The sequence below is a fragment of the Dipteris shenzhenensis genome, chromosome 10 (genome assembly GCF_047967505.1).
Source record: "Dipteris shenzhenensis isolate YYH24624 ecotype China chromosome 10, Dip_SZ_1.0, whole genome shotgun sequence".
NCBI classification, from domain to species: domain Eukaryota; kingdom Viridiplantae; phylum Streptophyta; class Polypodiopsida; order Gleicheniales; family Dipteridaceae; genus Dipteris; species Dipteris shenzhenensis.
Window position 1 is genome coordinate 11,486,195 of NC_141605.1, and position 17,430 is coordinate 11,503,624.

Below are 17,430 nucleotides of genomic sequence, written 5' to 3' on the forward strand. Positions count from 1 at the left end.
CACAAGTCTAGTGGATATGTAAGGCATATCTAGTGGGTATGTAAAGCATATCTATTTAAACTCCAGTAGAGTACTACAAGTCTAGCATTCTATGGGGTTTAAATGGAATTAGTTTGGTAGGTCTTTAGTGCATGATGTGACTAAGCATATAATAAGACCTTAAAAAGAATCCTATAGTCTTGTGTAGAGTTATCATGAATCAGAGTATATTTGTATAAGGATTTTCCAAAGAGTGTCTATAGGCCCTAGTTGATAGTGGGTTTTGTGAGGTTCTAGTTCAAGGTAGTTCCAAGCATTTCACAAGGCCTTGTAACAAATAGAACCCATCTATAAACCCTTTGCAAAAACCTTGTAGTATCATGTAGAATTAGCACACTCTCATTTCCAACAAAGGGCACTATGATAATAGCAAGAGGTGTTTTGATGCCATGGGGCAGCACAGTGGTAGGGCTACCAGCCTACTAGGGCGGCGGCGATCCCCCGTGGGAGTAGCCCGGGTTCCCCTTTATAGCCTCAAACCGTGTGTGTGAGTTGGGTGGGTGAGTTTTTAAAAGAAAGAGGTGTTTTGCCATAAGGTTGATCTCTTATCCTAGCCCCTTGTTTTCTTGGAAATAGGTGGGGTATTTTTATATGGATTGCTATTGGAAAAGGCATTGCATGGCTCAAATTTGGATAAATAAGTTCTTGTACTGGAACACAATAGTAGGAGTGTCAAATTCAGCAATGTATGATTGTCGAGAAGGAACTTTCAAGAATGCAAAATATTTTAGTTTGATGAGACCAAGGAAATAACTATATCATACAAGCATGGGATATCTAGTTAAGTAGGTTGTAAGGCTGAAGAGCTTGGACAAGACAAAACAATCTTTAAGGTTACAAGTAATTGAAGTTTAAAATCTAAAATGCAGTTGTATAACCTTCCATGGCATTTTTGACTATGAAGGATGACATTATGGTGGACGTATTGAAAACATTCTTGATCCTCCCCACACCCAAGATATCAAAGGAAGAAATAACAGTGTCCAACAAAGTGTGGGGACAAAAGTTTTTGGGTGTGAAGGATTAAACATGTTTGCACCAGCGAAGTACATAGAGAACTAAGGCACCTACTAATAGGTTGTTTACAAGTGTGATGAAGTTATTCTAAAATTACTTCTTGCATGTAGCAACATCAAGAATAAAACATAAAATCATTACATAGTGGCTGAGATTTAAAAAACACAATACTTTTTTTTTTTGGCAGATAAAAAACACAATACTGTCACGTGGCAATTGTTTTTACCTCTTCATTTGGCATCCCAAGGACATGTGCAACCATCTCAAAAAAAATTAATGTCAATGTAGTTTGGAGTGCAAAGAACTAACAAGAAGAGGGGAAGGACTAGGAAGACAAGAAAGTGAAGATAGAGGCAAAAGAGTGAAGGAAGAATGGAGAAAATGGAGAAGATGTGGAAAAGAAGAGAAGAAGTGTGGAGGAGGAGAAGGCAGACAAAGTCGAGCTTGGAGGCAAGAAACATGGGGGGACTTGACAAATAACATGTAGATAAGGTAGGGGAGTGAGGGGATGGTAGCATTGATTTCAAGAAGATGAGGTGTCGCTCATGCTTTTGAGTTGTCGCTCGTTCAACATGAGTTCCATTATGAAAAAGGAATTTTGTGGGATCTTATGTTGGTGGAATGCAATGCTAGTGGAATCTATTGTTAGTACAATGCAATATTGCACTTGTCAGATTTATAAACATTTTTTAATAGCACATACATGTATGATAGTAAAGACAAATGATTTTTTGCAAGAAATTCACATGTGACTATTTTTAAGCTAAAATATAACTAAATCGCCTAAAATTTTACAAATTAAGAAAATATTTCTATAAGTGAAAATGAAATGTTGCACGTTCATTGTATATAGTTTGTAAGGTTTTTGTGAACATTGGTGTGACATTTTTCCTTTTTTGGGAGAAGGCATAACACATGGCACAACTTTTGCACATGTATAATAAACAATAAAATTCTAATGAAAAGGCTATGAGGTGTGCTATTTAAATCATAGTGTAGTGCCATGAGTTTAGTGGTTATGTAGTGCATATCTAGTGAATTGGTGAAGCAGCTACATCCCAAGACTGGGTAAAGAACCTTCCCCCATGATGCAACCTTGTCCCATCATACTTGCCTTTTAGACAGTGCATGTAAAGCGTTGGTGTAAAGCTTTGTGCATGTACAATATACACAAGGCCTACAACCTATATGCTTGATTTGGTGATGGAATGTGCTCACACTACCTTTTTGCATCTAGAACTTGCTTAGATCATGGAGCCCAAGCTATAGAAGGATAGTGCTATTGACTTTTAACATTTGATAAGAATCCCAACATAAATTGATGGGTTAAGCTTTTAGTGTGATCGGATAACACATGAGGCTCCTCACTACACCATTTTTATGTTTCTCTATAAAACCCCATAGATATTTTTTGGGTAATGGGTGGTTAAAGGGGTGAATCGTATGGCCCCTCCTCTCTAAAAGAGTAATAGGGAAGAATTAAAGGATGAAAATTTTTATGGGTCCTTATGCCCTAAAGAGTGTTAGCTTACATAGCCTTATAAAAAGGGAAGAAGTCCTATGACAACTTCTCTCTTATATCAATTCAACGTCTCATCTTTATGTTCATTATTGGTCTTGTTTTTGTATAGTAAAACATTTTATGTTCATTATTGGTTTCATTTTTGTAGTATTATTGCAGTAAAACATCATTTTCTATATCTAGTGATTCTCCTCCAAGGGTAATAAGACAATGCACCATGTTTGTACATGGGAATTTCACTCCCAAGTCATTCATTGGTAAAGGCTCTTTCCATTAGTGGTCCAACTTGCAACAATTATGAGACTTGCCTCACATAAACTGAACATGTTTGATAAAATATACATTAAGTATTGCATAGTGTAATGCAAGACTACCCCAACCCCTCGCCTTGCTATCAAGCTAGGTTAGTTCTATACCTTTGCAAGGAGCATATGTTGCCAAAAGATGGTATTTGTACACAATGCTACTAATTTACCTTGCTAACCTACTACTTTGTGAGGTGTAATGGGTAATGATATGTGATGGATGACCTATCAAAGTTGCCTACCCCATCGCTTTCAAGATTGCCTCAAACGAATGTATTGTGCCATCAACAAGGGGCCATGGAGTACGACTTGACATTGCCTTGCCACATCATTGTGAATCGAAATGTCCTAAAAGTAAGCTAGCAACTATTTTTAGGACTATGCATGTGCACAAAACCATAAGTCCTTCAATTATAAGGTACAAAGAATCCATTGATGTTTGTTTGCTTCATAACATCCCTTTTTTAAAGTTATTGTTGAGAGCCTTTTTGCCCTCACTCCTTTATTGGGATTGTTTATGATGACCCTACCACCTATGCATTGCATTGTAGATATGATGATGGGAAGGTTAGAACTCGAGGGTATTTGACCAGATACAAGAGCTCTAGAACTCATAGCATGTAGTCATGTGTAGTTATGTATGCTTTAACCTTGGTGAGGTCATCAATCCACCAAAGGTGTCTCAAATCTGCTAGAACTTTCCATAAGTTGGCTTGGATCACTATTGTCGATGAATTTATGCATCAACTTTGAGATGATGTTATATGGTCATGTCCTTAAAGTGGATGGGTCTCTTCCTATCGCTCTCGGTAGTAGTAGGTGGTAATAAGTGGTAGCTATGACTGGGGGAGTTATAGGAATCAAGTGCATATGTATGTGAGGTACAATGTAATCGAAGCTGAAGTGAAAAGAGAGCTAAAATGAGAGATTGAGAAACTTGGAGGAGGACCACAAGGTGTTATCGTATTTTGTGAGAGCGTCGAGATTTCATGTTTCCCCGTCACACACACACACACACACACACACACACACACACATACAAACACAGCCAACTACGAGGGTCGATAACAAAACGTTTTATTCCCCAAGGGTGCTGTGGCATGTTCTGTCGAGAGAATAGGGGAAGCTAGAAGGCCATGAAAACCTCCTCGATGCCATCGCACGTTACTGCGAGAGCATGATGCTACTCCCACAACGGAAGCTCTGCTAGGGCCACAAACGCAATGTCGGGAATCGAAAGTGGGCGAGGGCCGAAACCGGGTGAGGTGAGACGTGGCAACTCCTCCAGAGATTGGCCTTGGAGGGGTCCTTATAGGCGGCCATTGTCACCTTGCTTGGCCAACCAACCAGTTATATATATATATACACATCTTGAAAGAGCTTGTGTTCTATTAAGACAATTCCCGTTTTGCTTCCCCTCCTACACCGCCATAGCGATCGCCCTCCCTCAGATTTCTCCCTTTCGATTCAGCTATGGCTTCCAGCTCCCACCAGGTTCTTCCTTCTTGCTCCCTTCCTCGACCGCCTCGTTTTGCAGCTGCCATCCGACTTCCCACTTCGGCCGATCGTCTTCCCATCTTTTCCAACAATTTCTTGCCTTCGTTACTTTGCTCGGATTGCTGTAGAATCGTCGCTTTTGGTCTGTTTCGTCCATAAACAATCTCACACTTAACGTTACATGACGAAACGGTATCATAATTGCATTGATCCACCTCCACGCTTTCTACACGAGCTCGATCTTCTTGTTACCTTGAATATCAGATGTATAAAACGGGTGGCAGCCTGGAGCCTCTCACAATTACGTGCTAGGCAGGCTGCAGTCGCAAGTGTGTATTCCTAACTAGCAGGGCCAAATATTTTGCACAGAGGGGGTATTGCGAACCAGCCTAAACTCAGGTCACATAGAATGCAATTATTGGAACTCCAAAAAATTAACCTCTCCAGTAATAAAACAAAATAACGTAAACGCGCAAAATATAGACGATCCAGAAGAGCACGTTCGAGATTGAACGGTAAGTCACTAAGACGATCAGAAGTCAGTTAGCGCTGAACAATGAAGTTCGCCTTTGCAGTATCCGTTGACACGATAGCTGAATGCTAAGGCAATTGTTTTGGTTTGCAATGGATGCTGTAACTGTGACTTTACAGCCGAGGTAATTTCGTAGCTGTTGTTGAGCTATCTTAATAAATTTTCAATGTGCTAAGTTACCAAAAGTTTGTCACGCCTCGCGTATGCGCTGATATACTTAATTTCAGATAACTGAATTTTGAAAGTACTTCTGCCTATGAACCAATCCCTGAAAATCGGCTGTCCAAATGCTAGCAAAATACAGCTCTCCCGTATAAAAAAGCCACCTATCCCAATAATGTTGAATATTTGGGAAACCTGACAGAGAAATTTTTTTAAAATATCGGCGTTAAAATTTAGAAGCCTATCCAGCCACAAACGCGGTTGATCTATGCATTCTGTTTTCCTTTTTTTTTTGGGGGGCGGAGAGGGTGGTGGGATCTCATGCATTTAAGAGAAAATTGTGTCATGAAAGAATCGCCCATGACAATCGAGAGTCTTCCCCATGTCACTCATGGCAGAGTGGATCCTGAGGCAATGCTTAAGATTTCCTCTGAGTTACCGTATCATCTTTTTGACAGTTCTGTGAGTTGAATAGATTTCTAGTCCTATGGATGTACAACTTTTTGTCACCCTTCTAGACATGCAAGCTCTTATAGTGTATTCATATTATGGTGACTACTCTTCTCATGGATCAATCTTTCTAGAGTGCATATGCCCCAATGTATTCTGATTGGAAATACAGAATATAATCTTTATTCATATTTCTTTGATATACCGATTTCTTTCATATGTTGTTAAAATCTGATATTCCTATCATAGGATGTTCTAAGTCGAATGAATGATGGAGACCTGCTAGAAAAGATCCTCTCATCAAGATTGTAACATAAGCTTGCATCTACTAGGAACGCTTTGGGGCAACGCTAGCTCATGTGCTGTGGTCCATCAAGTCTTCATCGATCCCTTTCCTTTATTGTCATGTCTGAACAATTCTACTCTCGATGATTATAGTAAACCCAACGTCAGAGTGACTTGAGCATTGGTGTTGGGTTGTTGGGTTGTACTGTACTCCCAATGCCATTTTTTTTCTTTCATGAAGTAGACTTCTATTAAGTATGAGAGAAGCAGCCAAAAGCAAAGCACTCAAGGCATAAATACATCATGTTGAGCGTGTAGAATAAGTGATAAGATACCACTCAAATATCTAGGCGTATGCAAAGCCTGAAATAAACCCGTTTTCTATGCGCATGGGGCAGGAAAGTGAGAAATCTGGTTCGTGTCCTTGTACCAGGAATCTGGTTTGCTTTCCTGCGCAGTCACTAGAGTCCTGGTTTTCAACAGTTTACAAGATTAATTTTGCTGCGTTATGATTTAAAATTTTGTAAATCTCCCAACAAAGCTCACACCAAGTGATGATTTCAGTCTACATGATAAACTTGTGAGCACGTAATGGTATGAAAAGGCAAGGATGCCTCAGAGCGGAGGCCAGTTTTGATGAAATTATCTACACCCAAACCGTGAAACGATCATAGAGAAAGGAGCCAGCACTTGTGCAGAACATGTAGTTTTGAAGTAGCTATACCCCTTAGTAACTCGCCACATCCAGCAAAAGCAAGGATGGAGGTATACAAGAGTAACAATATTTTTATCTTGCTTTCCGGCAACCTTCTACTAATTTTTTGAATTTTATTATTTGGAGATATGTTATACCTCAATTCCGCCCAATTCTATATCCTTTGGAAATTTTCTGGCTAGATTTGGAGGATGTATCCTAGTTCTTATGAAAAACACTTTCATTGTGTGTCTATATATCTATAAAATGGATGCTTCGTTCATTGGAGGGACTAGCCAGATTTGCTCTTAGTGTTTATGTATTTGCATTCTTACATTTCATGCTGGAGAATATTCATTTCTGGAGGGTCCAAGCTTATGCAACATATGCAAATGTGTTTTGCTATGCTTAAAAGCGATGGCACTTCGGAGCATGTATCAGAATCATGTATGGAGAACCTCTCTCTCTCTCTCTCTCTCTCTCTCTCTCTCTCTCTCTACCCTTGTACCCCACCTCCATGCATCCCGGCCTTGTTGGAATAGGTCACTTACCCATCTATGATGAGAACGATGCAGGCTCACTGGACCTGGTTAGGGTAAATACATACCTGAAGCATGCGCCTACTATACGGTCTGCTTTGTGGTGTGCAGTATGCGCTGGAGTACTCTCTGGAACAGTGCGCAGGGCAGTGTCACACCTGCAGCAGATTCTGCAGCAGTGACAGGTGGCCTGGCATGGCCTGTGAACAGGTTGGAAGAATTGCAGCAGGTCGACAGACCTGCAGTTGAGGTGGTTTTGACAGCTCAGGGTCATCAGCCTGGATCTGGTCGGTTCAGTTTACTAACCAGGTAGGCCTCGGCTGCATGTTGGCTGCCTATAAAAAGAGCCATAGGTGGCCTAGTTTCTATCCCACCGAAGCCTTTCACAGAAGGCACACAGGAGCAGAACATAGCCACCTTCCTTGTCTGCATATCTCAGATTCATGCAGCCCTATCTGGCTGTCCTTTTGTCCAGCAGTTTGCTGGATGTTTGTAGCTCCTGGAGTAATTTTCAATTCCGGTGATTTGTATAATCTGAGTATTATTGGAAGTATGGAAGTATATGTGCTACTCTATCTCTCTCTTCTTTTACAATTTGTGGTTTCAGAACTCTTAGTGCATCTTTGAAGTGTTTGGAAAAGAGTCAATATCCGCTGCATTGGAGGTTCGAGTATTAGGTCTCTAAGAGCCATTGGTGTGACTCTTGTAAGGGAGGGGTCCCTCCAAGCTCGAAGGCAATTCGACAAACATGTTTGTTTGGTTGCTACTGCAAAGTCTATTCTCTATTTCTGAGATTTCAGAAGTTATGGCCACTTCCATGCCCTCCGAACTTTGGAGATGTGGGAGAGTGGGACGGGACTAACTATCCCATCTGGAAGGTCAAGAGCTGGAGCAGGTCAAGATTTGGAGCCACCTTGTGACTAGGAAACTTTGGGAGGTGACAACAAGAATGGAACTCAAGCCTGGATGCTTCAGGGAAGGTGATAGCAGCTGTCAATCTGGACAATGTCAAAGAGTGGGAGGACAAAGAGGCACAAGCTCTGCTAACGATCATAGGGACTAAAGTGGATTCCATCATTCCACACGTCTAGAATGCAGATACGTCAGTGAGGCATCAATCATTTTGAAGCAATTTTTTTAGACAAACAACCAGTCAAGGATCCTATCCCTCGAAAATCAACTGTTCACCTTGAGAATGAAAGAAGGGGATCAGGAACATGACCATCTCACAAAGATGAAGGTGGTAAAGGACTAGTTGGAAATAGTCGGCAATAAGGTTGACTCGAGCCAGCTAGCAATGCTGGTCCTTGGGAATGCTCTCGAGGAGTTTCAAAGGCTTGCTTACTATGCGTGGAGAGAGAACCGAGCCTCTTACATTTGAGGAGCTTGGGCCCTTGTTGCTGTAAGAGGAAGTCTGGGAGAAAGTGCATGATAGCAACAATGAAAAGGCCTTTTTGACAAAGGGCAAAGACAAGTGCAATCCAGGAAAGGAAAAGTTCATCCAAGAGCATTACGATGAGAAGGAGAAGAAAAGTTTCTACTATGAAAGGCTGCAAGAAGAAGAAAGCATATTAGAAGATGAAGAGGGATCGCCTATCATTTTCCATTTAAAAGTTATCAGTACTAAGCATTTGTTCATGTGCATAAAGATGAGAGGAAGAAGCTAGATTCCATGCGTCGAAAGTCCATACTCGTTGGGTATAACGAGCAGTCAAAAGCATATCAAGTCTTTGACCTAGAAAAGAAGTAGATCCTCATAAGCTGAGATGTTGTCTTTGAGGATCTACACCCTGTGATTCAGAGTTAGACTCTGAACAAGAGGTGCAGGAACCATCAAAGAAGACGCTATCAAAGAAGAAGGCTCCACGCTGGTACTTGAAGACTACGCAAGATTCTCCAGTGATGTACATTCTAGAATCAGTAAGAAAATCTCAACAATGGTGGCTCAGACTGTGGAGCTAAGGTTTTTTGAAGACGTAAAAGATGTACATGAATGATGGGCTGCGAGGGAGGCAAAGATGGATACCATTCTGAAGAATCACACTCGTGACTTGGTGGATAGACCTCACAAGTGGAAAAATAACCAGCACCAAGTGGGTGTATAAGGAAAAGTTAAAGTCTGATGGTAGTTTGGACAAATACAAAGCTAGGCTAGTGGTCCAAAGGTTATGTTTAGGCGAGGGTCTTGACTTAAATGAGACCTTTTCCCCAACAACACAGATGGCAACCATACGAACAGTCATAACCTTGGTTGCTCATTTTGGATGGCCCAATTTTCAAATGGGCGTAAAGTCTGCATTTTTGAATGGTAACCTAGAGGAAGAAATTTAAGTGGATTAACCAGAGCAATTTCATGTGTTCACGAGAGGCAGAGAAAGCACAACATCTTCATTTCCCAAGAGAAGTATTGCTGCACGATTCTAAAGTGGTTCTAGATGGAGAATTGCAGGAAGGCGGTAACATTGATGAAGTTCGGGCTGAAGGTGAGTAATGAAGATACTTCTCAGTTGATGGATGCCAATAGATATTGATAATTTGTCGGTAGTTTGCTTTATTTGACTAGCACTCAGCTGGATATTTCTTTTGTTGTCGGTATACTTTGTCCGTTCACTTTGAAACCAAGGGTGGATCACTGGAAAGGGTACAAGCACATATGGAATCACTTATAGCACTCGGCTGGATATTTCTTTTGCTGTTGGTATACTTTATCCGTTTTCTTTGAAACCAAGGGAGGATCACTGGAAAGGGTACAAGCACATATGGAATCACTTATAGCACAGGTGTGGAGCTGGGTGGATTTTGTGATTCTGATTGGGCAGGTGATTGCATATAATTCTATGCGCTCAACATCAGGATATTATTTCATGCCTGCATCAGGTATCATTTTATCGATAGCGAGAAACAGCCAATGGTTGCCCTTTCTTCAATAGAGGTGGAGTACAAAGTAGCTAGCTTGCGAGTCATTGTGGCTTAGGTGGATGTTCGAAAATATGGATGTTCTTGAGAGTGTATAATGGTCATTGTGTGTGACAATAGAGCTGCATAGCTATTGTTAAGAACCTTGTGTTTTCATGCATGAATGAAACACATTGAGGTCCATTACCATTTTATCTAGAGCTCAGCATCGACGAGATTGTGGAGCTGATGTACTATCTGACTTCCGACAACATCTCATATGTGCTTACAAGGTCTCTTCCCAAATACCGGCTAGAGCACCTGGCCCAATAATACTGGTTCAGTGGACCTGGCTATGGTAGATACTTACCGTGCCTATTGTATGGTCTGCTTCGTGGTGTGCAATATGGGCTAGAGCACTCCTTGGAAAATGTGCAGGGCAATGGTACGCCTGCAGTAGATTTTGCAGGAGTGATAGTTCTATTTATAGGCCTGGCATGAACATGTTGAGTACAAGCAAGTTGGCATACCTGCAATTGAGATAATTTTTTGTTATGGGTATGATGGTGTTTGTAGTCCTAGCTTTTTTTTTCTATGGGCAGAGAATGCGTTCTAAGATGGACAACTATTGGTCAAGAATGTCGTATAGAGAGTGTCCATGTAGCCATTTCAAAGACTAGGGTCCTCAATAGGACATGGAGATCTTCTTTCCAGGAGCTTCATCCGAGGAGTTATTGTTGTACAGGATGCTTACATGCCCTCGTTCACTGTGGATAAGAAATTGTTGCTTCTTCCATCGCACTAAATGTCTACACTCTTTTTTCTAGTCTATTCTTGGTCAGGATGTCTTGTTTGCTTTCGAAGTGTCAGTGTTGCGCCCATTGCTTTACACTCATCATCATACCAACAATTTTGAACACATACCCTTTGGGTGGCTTTCTAGTGATTTTTGCTTGTGTAGGCAAAGGAGTGTTGTGCTGTGATGTGGAGAGAATTAATGAGGAGAGCTTTGACATCTATATCTGGTCGCCCATCTATGTGCTCTAAGAGAGTGGTGAGATAGCTACCATATATCAAAGTCATATTGGTTGTATGTGGGTGAGGAGGGCATCAGTGTGTTGTCTCCGATGGGTTGCAGTAGTGCTAGATCGAAAGATATGTCTGCTCCTAGCATGAGGAGTTGTGTTGTGAAATCAGAAATCTGTGAGGTGAAGGCCAAGGACCCCTTGACATAGTCTACTACACTATGACCACCTCGTGTGGGTAGCATGTATATCTCTTTGATCTTGGACATCTTTGCAGCCCATTGTAGATGAGCAGCTCATGAGTAGTGCACATGTCCAGCAATCATCTCCAATATTGTGTGGGTGTGGACTAAAAGAGAGAGAGAGGGGGGGGGGGGAGGGGGGAGAGTTAATTAATGTCTTTGAAAGGCCGAAGGGTCTATGAGGCTGAAGAAAAACTGGGCATCCACACCAAAGGCTGATGTCTAAGACAAGAATATCAATAGAGAGACACACCGTGTTGTCGCTGTGGGAAGTTACACCAAGGAAAGAAAGGGGAGGGAGATCCCCACCATCTGTCGGTCAGCTGACCATCTGAGTGAGGCAACCTATGTATGATGTCTATGGGACCAACTCCGTGGATTGGCTGAGGATAGAAGAGATGATCTTGGCTGACCAGGGCTCTAGATCTGTTGAGGGCTGGCACTGTCTAGGAAGGAAATCAATAATAGAGCACTGCTGATACTCAGCCTGATCTGTCTGTTTGGCCCCCTCTCCTCCTCAATGGCGATTCAGCCTCCAAGAAGTGCAAGTAACTCGCCCAGGGTCACCTGCAAATGGTGGGCAGAGGAAAATCACCCAGGACCAGCCAATGTCGAGCAGCAACGAACGATGAGGTGCAACAAGAACATGCGACCAGCAACTGAAGCATGTCGACCAGCAAACTGAGTGGCGGGCTTGAGAAAAGCGATACCTGAACCAGCAAGAACTGGGCCAGAAATGGCAGGCACTGAACTCGTGGCAACCAGCAGTTGAGTGAAATAGGCAGCAGAAATGCGACGTGCAGCTTCGGAAGCGAATGCGGCGCACAGAAAAATGCGATGAGCAGCTTGTGCAGCAAAATACAGCTTCTGGAACGATTGTGGCGCACAGCAAAATGCGATGTGCAGCTTGTGGAAAAGTGATGACCAGATTCTGGAAAAGTGATGTGCAGCCTCTGGAATGAACAGAGAGAGAGAGAGAGTATCCATGCAAGTATGTAACTGACTGAAATGCTGCATCTAGCGCTAGGGGTGTAGCTCCGAACTTTGCGAACGTAATCTGATGCGGTACCGTGGGCTTCGCTCTGATCAATCTGGAGAACATGATGATCTGTAACCTCTCTACTCGTCTCCAATCTGCAACACTGAGATCTCCTGCCCAAAAGGGGCTAGCATACATGACTGCAGGTGTCACCAGCGTATCGAAAAGTAAGGACTTCGTGTCGGGATGCTGAAAATGTGACTGTGCACACTGCCTCTCGAGAAGAGCCAAGGCGGCATACCCTCTACTGATCCTATCTCGTGCTGCATGCGTCATGGTGAAGATTGGACCTCTAAATGTGGCACCCAAATATGTATACTCCTTGACTAGCTCCACCTCCTGCCCATCAAATGTGAAAGAGAACTCGCCTCTCCTATAAACCTGGTATGACGTGTTGAAGACCATGACTTTGGTCTTCCCAAGGTTTACAGACAACCCTCTGTCCTGACAAAAGCTGTGGAGTGCATGGAGATGTGCCTGTAAACCCTGCTGGGAGGAAGAAATAAGAACCACGTCATCTGCATAGAGGAGAATCGGTATCGTGGATCCTGCCAGTAAAGAACCTGTACCACCCATCGTCTGTATGTACATCTCTAACTCATCGATATAGAGACCAAAGAGTGTCGGAGACAAAGGACACCCCTGCTTCACCCCTATCGTACTGCGTATTTCCCCCGACAGCCCCGCCCGTGTCCTGACTCTACCTGTGACTCTCATACAAGGCCATGATCGCCCATTGAATCTCCCCATTGAATCCCAAGTCACGAAGTCGCTGGAAGAGTCTGAAACGCGGCACAGTGTCAAATGCCTTTCTGAAGTCCAGGAAGCAACAATAGAGCCGTTGCTTACGTGACTTCGCCTCCTCAATCAAAGCCCTGAGTGTGAAGATATGATCTAGAGTCGAGTGCTCTGCACGAAATCCTGCCTGCCCTCTAGCTCTCATGCCTGTCGCCTCGGCATGGTCATTTATATGTCCTTCTAGAATGGTCGCATAAATCTTGGCCATGACATGGCCAATCATAATGGTCCTGTAGTTCGACGCCTCCAAAGGATCCCCCGACTTGTGTATGGGTACTATAGTATTTTCTAGCCAACTAGGTGGAAGATCTGTACAAATGGACTCGTTAAAAAGACGGGAGAGGACTGTAGCTAAGGCATCAATCCCATGGATTACATACTCCGCTTGCAATCCATCATGGTCCTTAGCTCTCCCAGTCTTCAAACGATGAGCTGCTGCTCCGACACTATTGGATGAGAATAAGGCAGAGGAGGTGGGTCTAGGCACATGGGATAAGTCGATCTGTGGCTGGTCTGGAATATCATATAAAGTGGAAGTATAGGCAAGCCAAACCTGTGGGTCTGTAAGAGGAGTTTGAGATTTCAAGCGAAGGAATTTCTTCCAGAATTCCTTGGAATCACAGCTGAAAAGTAAACTTCTCAGCTCCTCCTCATTCCGGGCTAGAAATTGGCACTTTTTGCGTCGCACCAAACGCTTGTAACTCTTCTTGGTCTCAATGAGGAGGGGAGACTTCTCCTGTGTCTCAAGGCGAAGCTTCCTGCGGAGTTCTTTACACTCCTCATCATACCATCCATTACAAGGCACAAGACCGACTGGTGGAGGACTGGATGTGTGGCAAGTGACGGGGAAGGACTTGTGGGCTGCCGAGATGATGGAGGTATGTACAAGGTCCCACCGATCTTGTGTGGAGGGTAGGGCATCGAGAAGGTGCGGACGGAGAAGACCACTCAGGTGCTAGCTATAAATATCATCAAACTGGTGGTCAAAATGAACCTCATAGTATGGCTGACGCTCATGATGTCTAGAAGGGGGGGCATGAGGAATCTGGGTAAGAATAAAGTGCAGACGTGCATGATCGGCTAAAGGCATAAAAGGGTCGACTGTGAGGTTATGTACAAAAGGGATTAAAGTCGGGGGACCCAAGACGTAATCAATGACGCTCGTACCACCACCCGCGAAGGGAAAACATGTGGCTGTGGATGAATGCGGCCACTGTCGAAGTCCATTATAAATGACCATGCCGTGCGATGAGAGAAGCTCCAATAGGCGATGTCCCTGATCTGTCACCTCTACCCCTCTATCTGAAGATAAGCGTGGAAAACTCTCATCTGGGGCAGTTGGAACTAAGACTGGATCCTCAGCAAAGTCCAAAATCTCTGCCTGTCTGTCTGATGTCCTCGCGTTGAAGTCTCCTAAAAGGATGACCTCTCCGCGGCGTGAGTACTCCAATACATCGGCTGACAAATCCTCAAAAGGTGACTGTCCTGGTCCATCTGAGGCATAACGAGACTGTCTCGGGGGAAAGTAGCATACTGCAATAAACAAGTCTCTCAGGGGGGGTCTCCTGATCCGTACCCAAAGATATCTGGCCCGATGGTCTCTCCTCATGACTGTGAGTATCGATCTGAGATGCTCTCTATAAAGAACTGCCACACCGCCAGATCCTCTGACTCCTCCTGATCGTCTAGTCTGCTGTCGAAAGACAGACTCCCAGGCATACCCTGTCACCTGCGGCAAGCCTCTCTCTGGGCTCTCATGGGTCTCTGTAAAGAAGACGATGTCCTGATCAAAAAAGGCCTCTCGTAAGTTGCCAGGCTGAGCTGTGAGGGAACCATTACAGTTCCAAACTGCGAAACTCAAGCTATCTGGCAGGCTACGTGTCCCATAGGCCTCGTGTCGTCAACTGTGGGCTCCAGCCGGTCTAGATCGCATAGCTCCTATCAAAAGTCTGCCCTCTCTGATCACGGCCCACTTGCCCTCACGACGGGCAACATCCCTATGTGCAATGAGACGTCTATCCTCCTCCCACTGAAGAGCTGTAAGGTCCTCATCCATGTGAATCTGTGGATGGTCCCTCAATCTGGATCTCCTTCGTAATACTGCGAGACGGGCCTTAGCATCTCTGAATCTGATGATGAGTGGCTGGTGCCGTGCTGGATCCCGGCCCACTCGATATGCAGCTACTATGCCATGATCCTGAACTCCGAGTGTCCCAGATATGAAATCTGTCGCCTGATCCATGGCTGATCTCGTATCTGATCGCTCAACTCCGCGGATGCGGATGTTGAGGGCCTTCTGAGCTCGCCGCTGACTCTCGGCAATAGTCTCAGAGACTGTGGTCTGCTGGGCTTGTGGGGCTCTACGCACAACGTCCACCCACTCTGAGGTCTTCTGTACCTCTGTCTGCAGTGTGGCCAACCTCTCCTCAACTGCTGCACTAGCTGGAGGAGCTACATGCAGCTGCTGGAGGCGATCATCGCATGCCACAACATGCTCCTGAATGCGTGCCTCCAGCTGCACTATGCGCTCAGCATGTGTCCGTAACTGGATGTCCCGATCAATATCTCTGGTATGAAGCTGGCGAATATGGGAGTCCTGATCAGATCTATGACTCTCAACTGTCGATAGCTGATCAGTCAGTGTGTGTATCTGTGTTGTGAGAGACTGAATCGCAGCGCCCTGAAGTCTGCAAGTCTCCATGCACTGCATAACTAAATCTCTCAAGCGCAGATTATCTGCCAGGACTGCTTCCGCTGTGGAGGGTGAAGGGGAGAGGGGGTACAAGGATGAGGGGGTAAGAGGGTAAGAAGGTGAGTAAAGGAGGGGTGCAGAAAATGGAGGTCCTGAAGAGAGAGATCCGGTAGAAGGAAGTAGGGAGTCAGGGACCGAAGAAGAGCCTACACTAGGGGAGGAAGGGGCTGAAAGGGAGGGTTGGTGGGGAGAGGTGGGAAGAAGCTGGGTAGGGACTAGGGGAGGGGAAGAAGAGGAGGGAAGAGGCTGGGTAGGGAATAGGGAAGGGGAGGAAGAGGAAGGAAGAGGATGGGTAGGGACTAGGGGAGGGGAGGAAGAGGAAGGAAGAGGATGGGTAGGGACTAGGAGAGGGGAGGAATAAGCAAGGGAAAGGGCTAGGGAGGAATGAACGGGAGCAAGAGGAGGAGGTGAAGCTGAAGGAGGGGGAGGAGGAGGATTGAGTAGAGGAGGTGGGTAGGAAAGGGTTGGGATTGAGGCAAGGGAGGTAACCGGAAGTGATGGGGGAGATGGAAGTAAAGGAGATGGGGTCGGAGCCACAGGAGGATTGAGTAAAGTAGGTGGGTAGGAAAGGGTTGGGGTGGAGGCAAGGGAGGTCGTTGGAGGTGGTGGGGAAGGAGATGTTAAGGGTAAAGAAGAACTTGCCTCTTCGGCTCTTGTACTGCTGCCTATGCTTTTATCTTTCTCTACTTTTGCTCCTTGGAGGGCCATGGTGGAGCTCCTTGTTTGTGGCATCTCCTTACTCCTGGAAGTGCTGAATTCTCTGCTCAAAACTGCCTCTCAGGGCCATGGTGGAGCTGCTGGATTCTCTGCTCTCAAAACTGCCTCTTTTTGCCCCTTTTTACTCTGTTTTCTGTTTCCTGCACTTTAAGGACACTTGCTGTAGGTCTATTCACACGGGCGGGGTGGGGGTGGGGGGGGGGGGGGGGAGTTTAAGACTTTTCTTAAACCCCCTTCCCTTCCAACAGAGGCTTGTGCAGGGAGGGAGTGGGCTTGCGGGGCTGAGAGGGACTGTGCAGGCGGGCTGGGGGGACAAGCCTGAGACAGAGGGGCGGAGAGTGAGAGAGGTTGAGGCGGAGGGGGAGGGGCTGAGCGGGTGAGGGGCGGGCTGAGGCGGAGAGGCTGAGCGGTGAGGGAGGGGGAGGCTGAGCGGGTGAGGGAGGGGGGACTGAGCGGTGAGGGGAGAGGGGGGGCTGAGCGGGTGAGGGAGGGGGAGGCTGAGCGGGTGAGGGAGGGGGCTGAGCGGTGAGGGGAGAGGGGGCTGGGCGGGTGAGGGAGAGGGGGCTGAGCGGGTGAGGGAGAGGGGGGGCTGAGCGGGTGAGGGGAGAGGGGGCTGAGCGGGTGAGGGAGGGGGGGCTGAGCGGGTGAGGGAGGGGGAGGCTGAGCGGGTGAGGGAGGGGGCTGAGCGGTGAGGGGAGAGGGGGCTGGGCGGGTAAGGGAGAGGGGGCTGAGCGGGTGAGGGAGAGGGAGATCCAATGAAAGAGAGAGGGAGAGAGAGAGAGAGAGAGAGAGAGATGCCCACCATTGAACATGTGTCCTTTTTAATCTCACAATGCAAAATATCGAGAGTGAACATGAAAACAAGTCATTGTCATCACATGTGCAATTTAAGGTGTGACCTATTGGGCTGCTTCTTCTTC

General features: G+C 45.4%; 1 protein-coding gene across 2 annotated transcripts in view; it reads left to right on the forward strand.

Annotated features, from left to right (window-relative positions):
- Positions 1-4,263: 4,263 nt before the first annotated feature.
- The window catches only part of LOC147897400 (tRNA ligase 1-like), a 301,136-nt gene continuing 287,969 nt past the window's right edge, over positions 4,264-17,430 (forward strand). For both annotated transcript variants that reach the window (XM_087379969.1, XM_087379970.1), the window contains exon 1: positions 4,264-4,377. In XM_087379969.1, the coding sequence (XP_087236095.1) occupies positions 4,357-4,377 (21 nt within the window). In that variant the 5' untranslated portion in view covers positions 4,264-4,356. The remainder of the gene's footprint in view (positions 4,378-17,430) is intronic.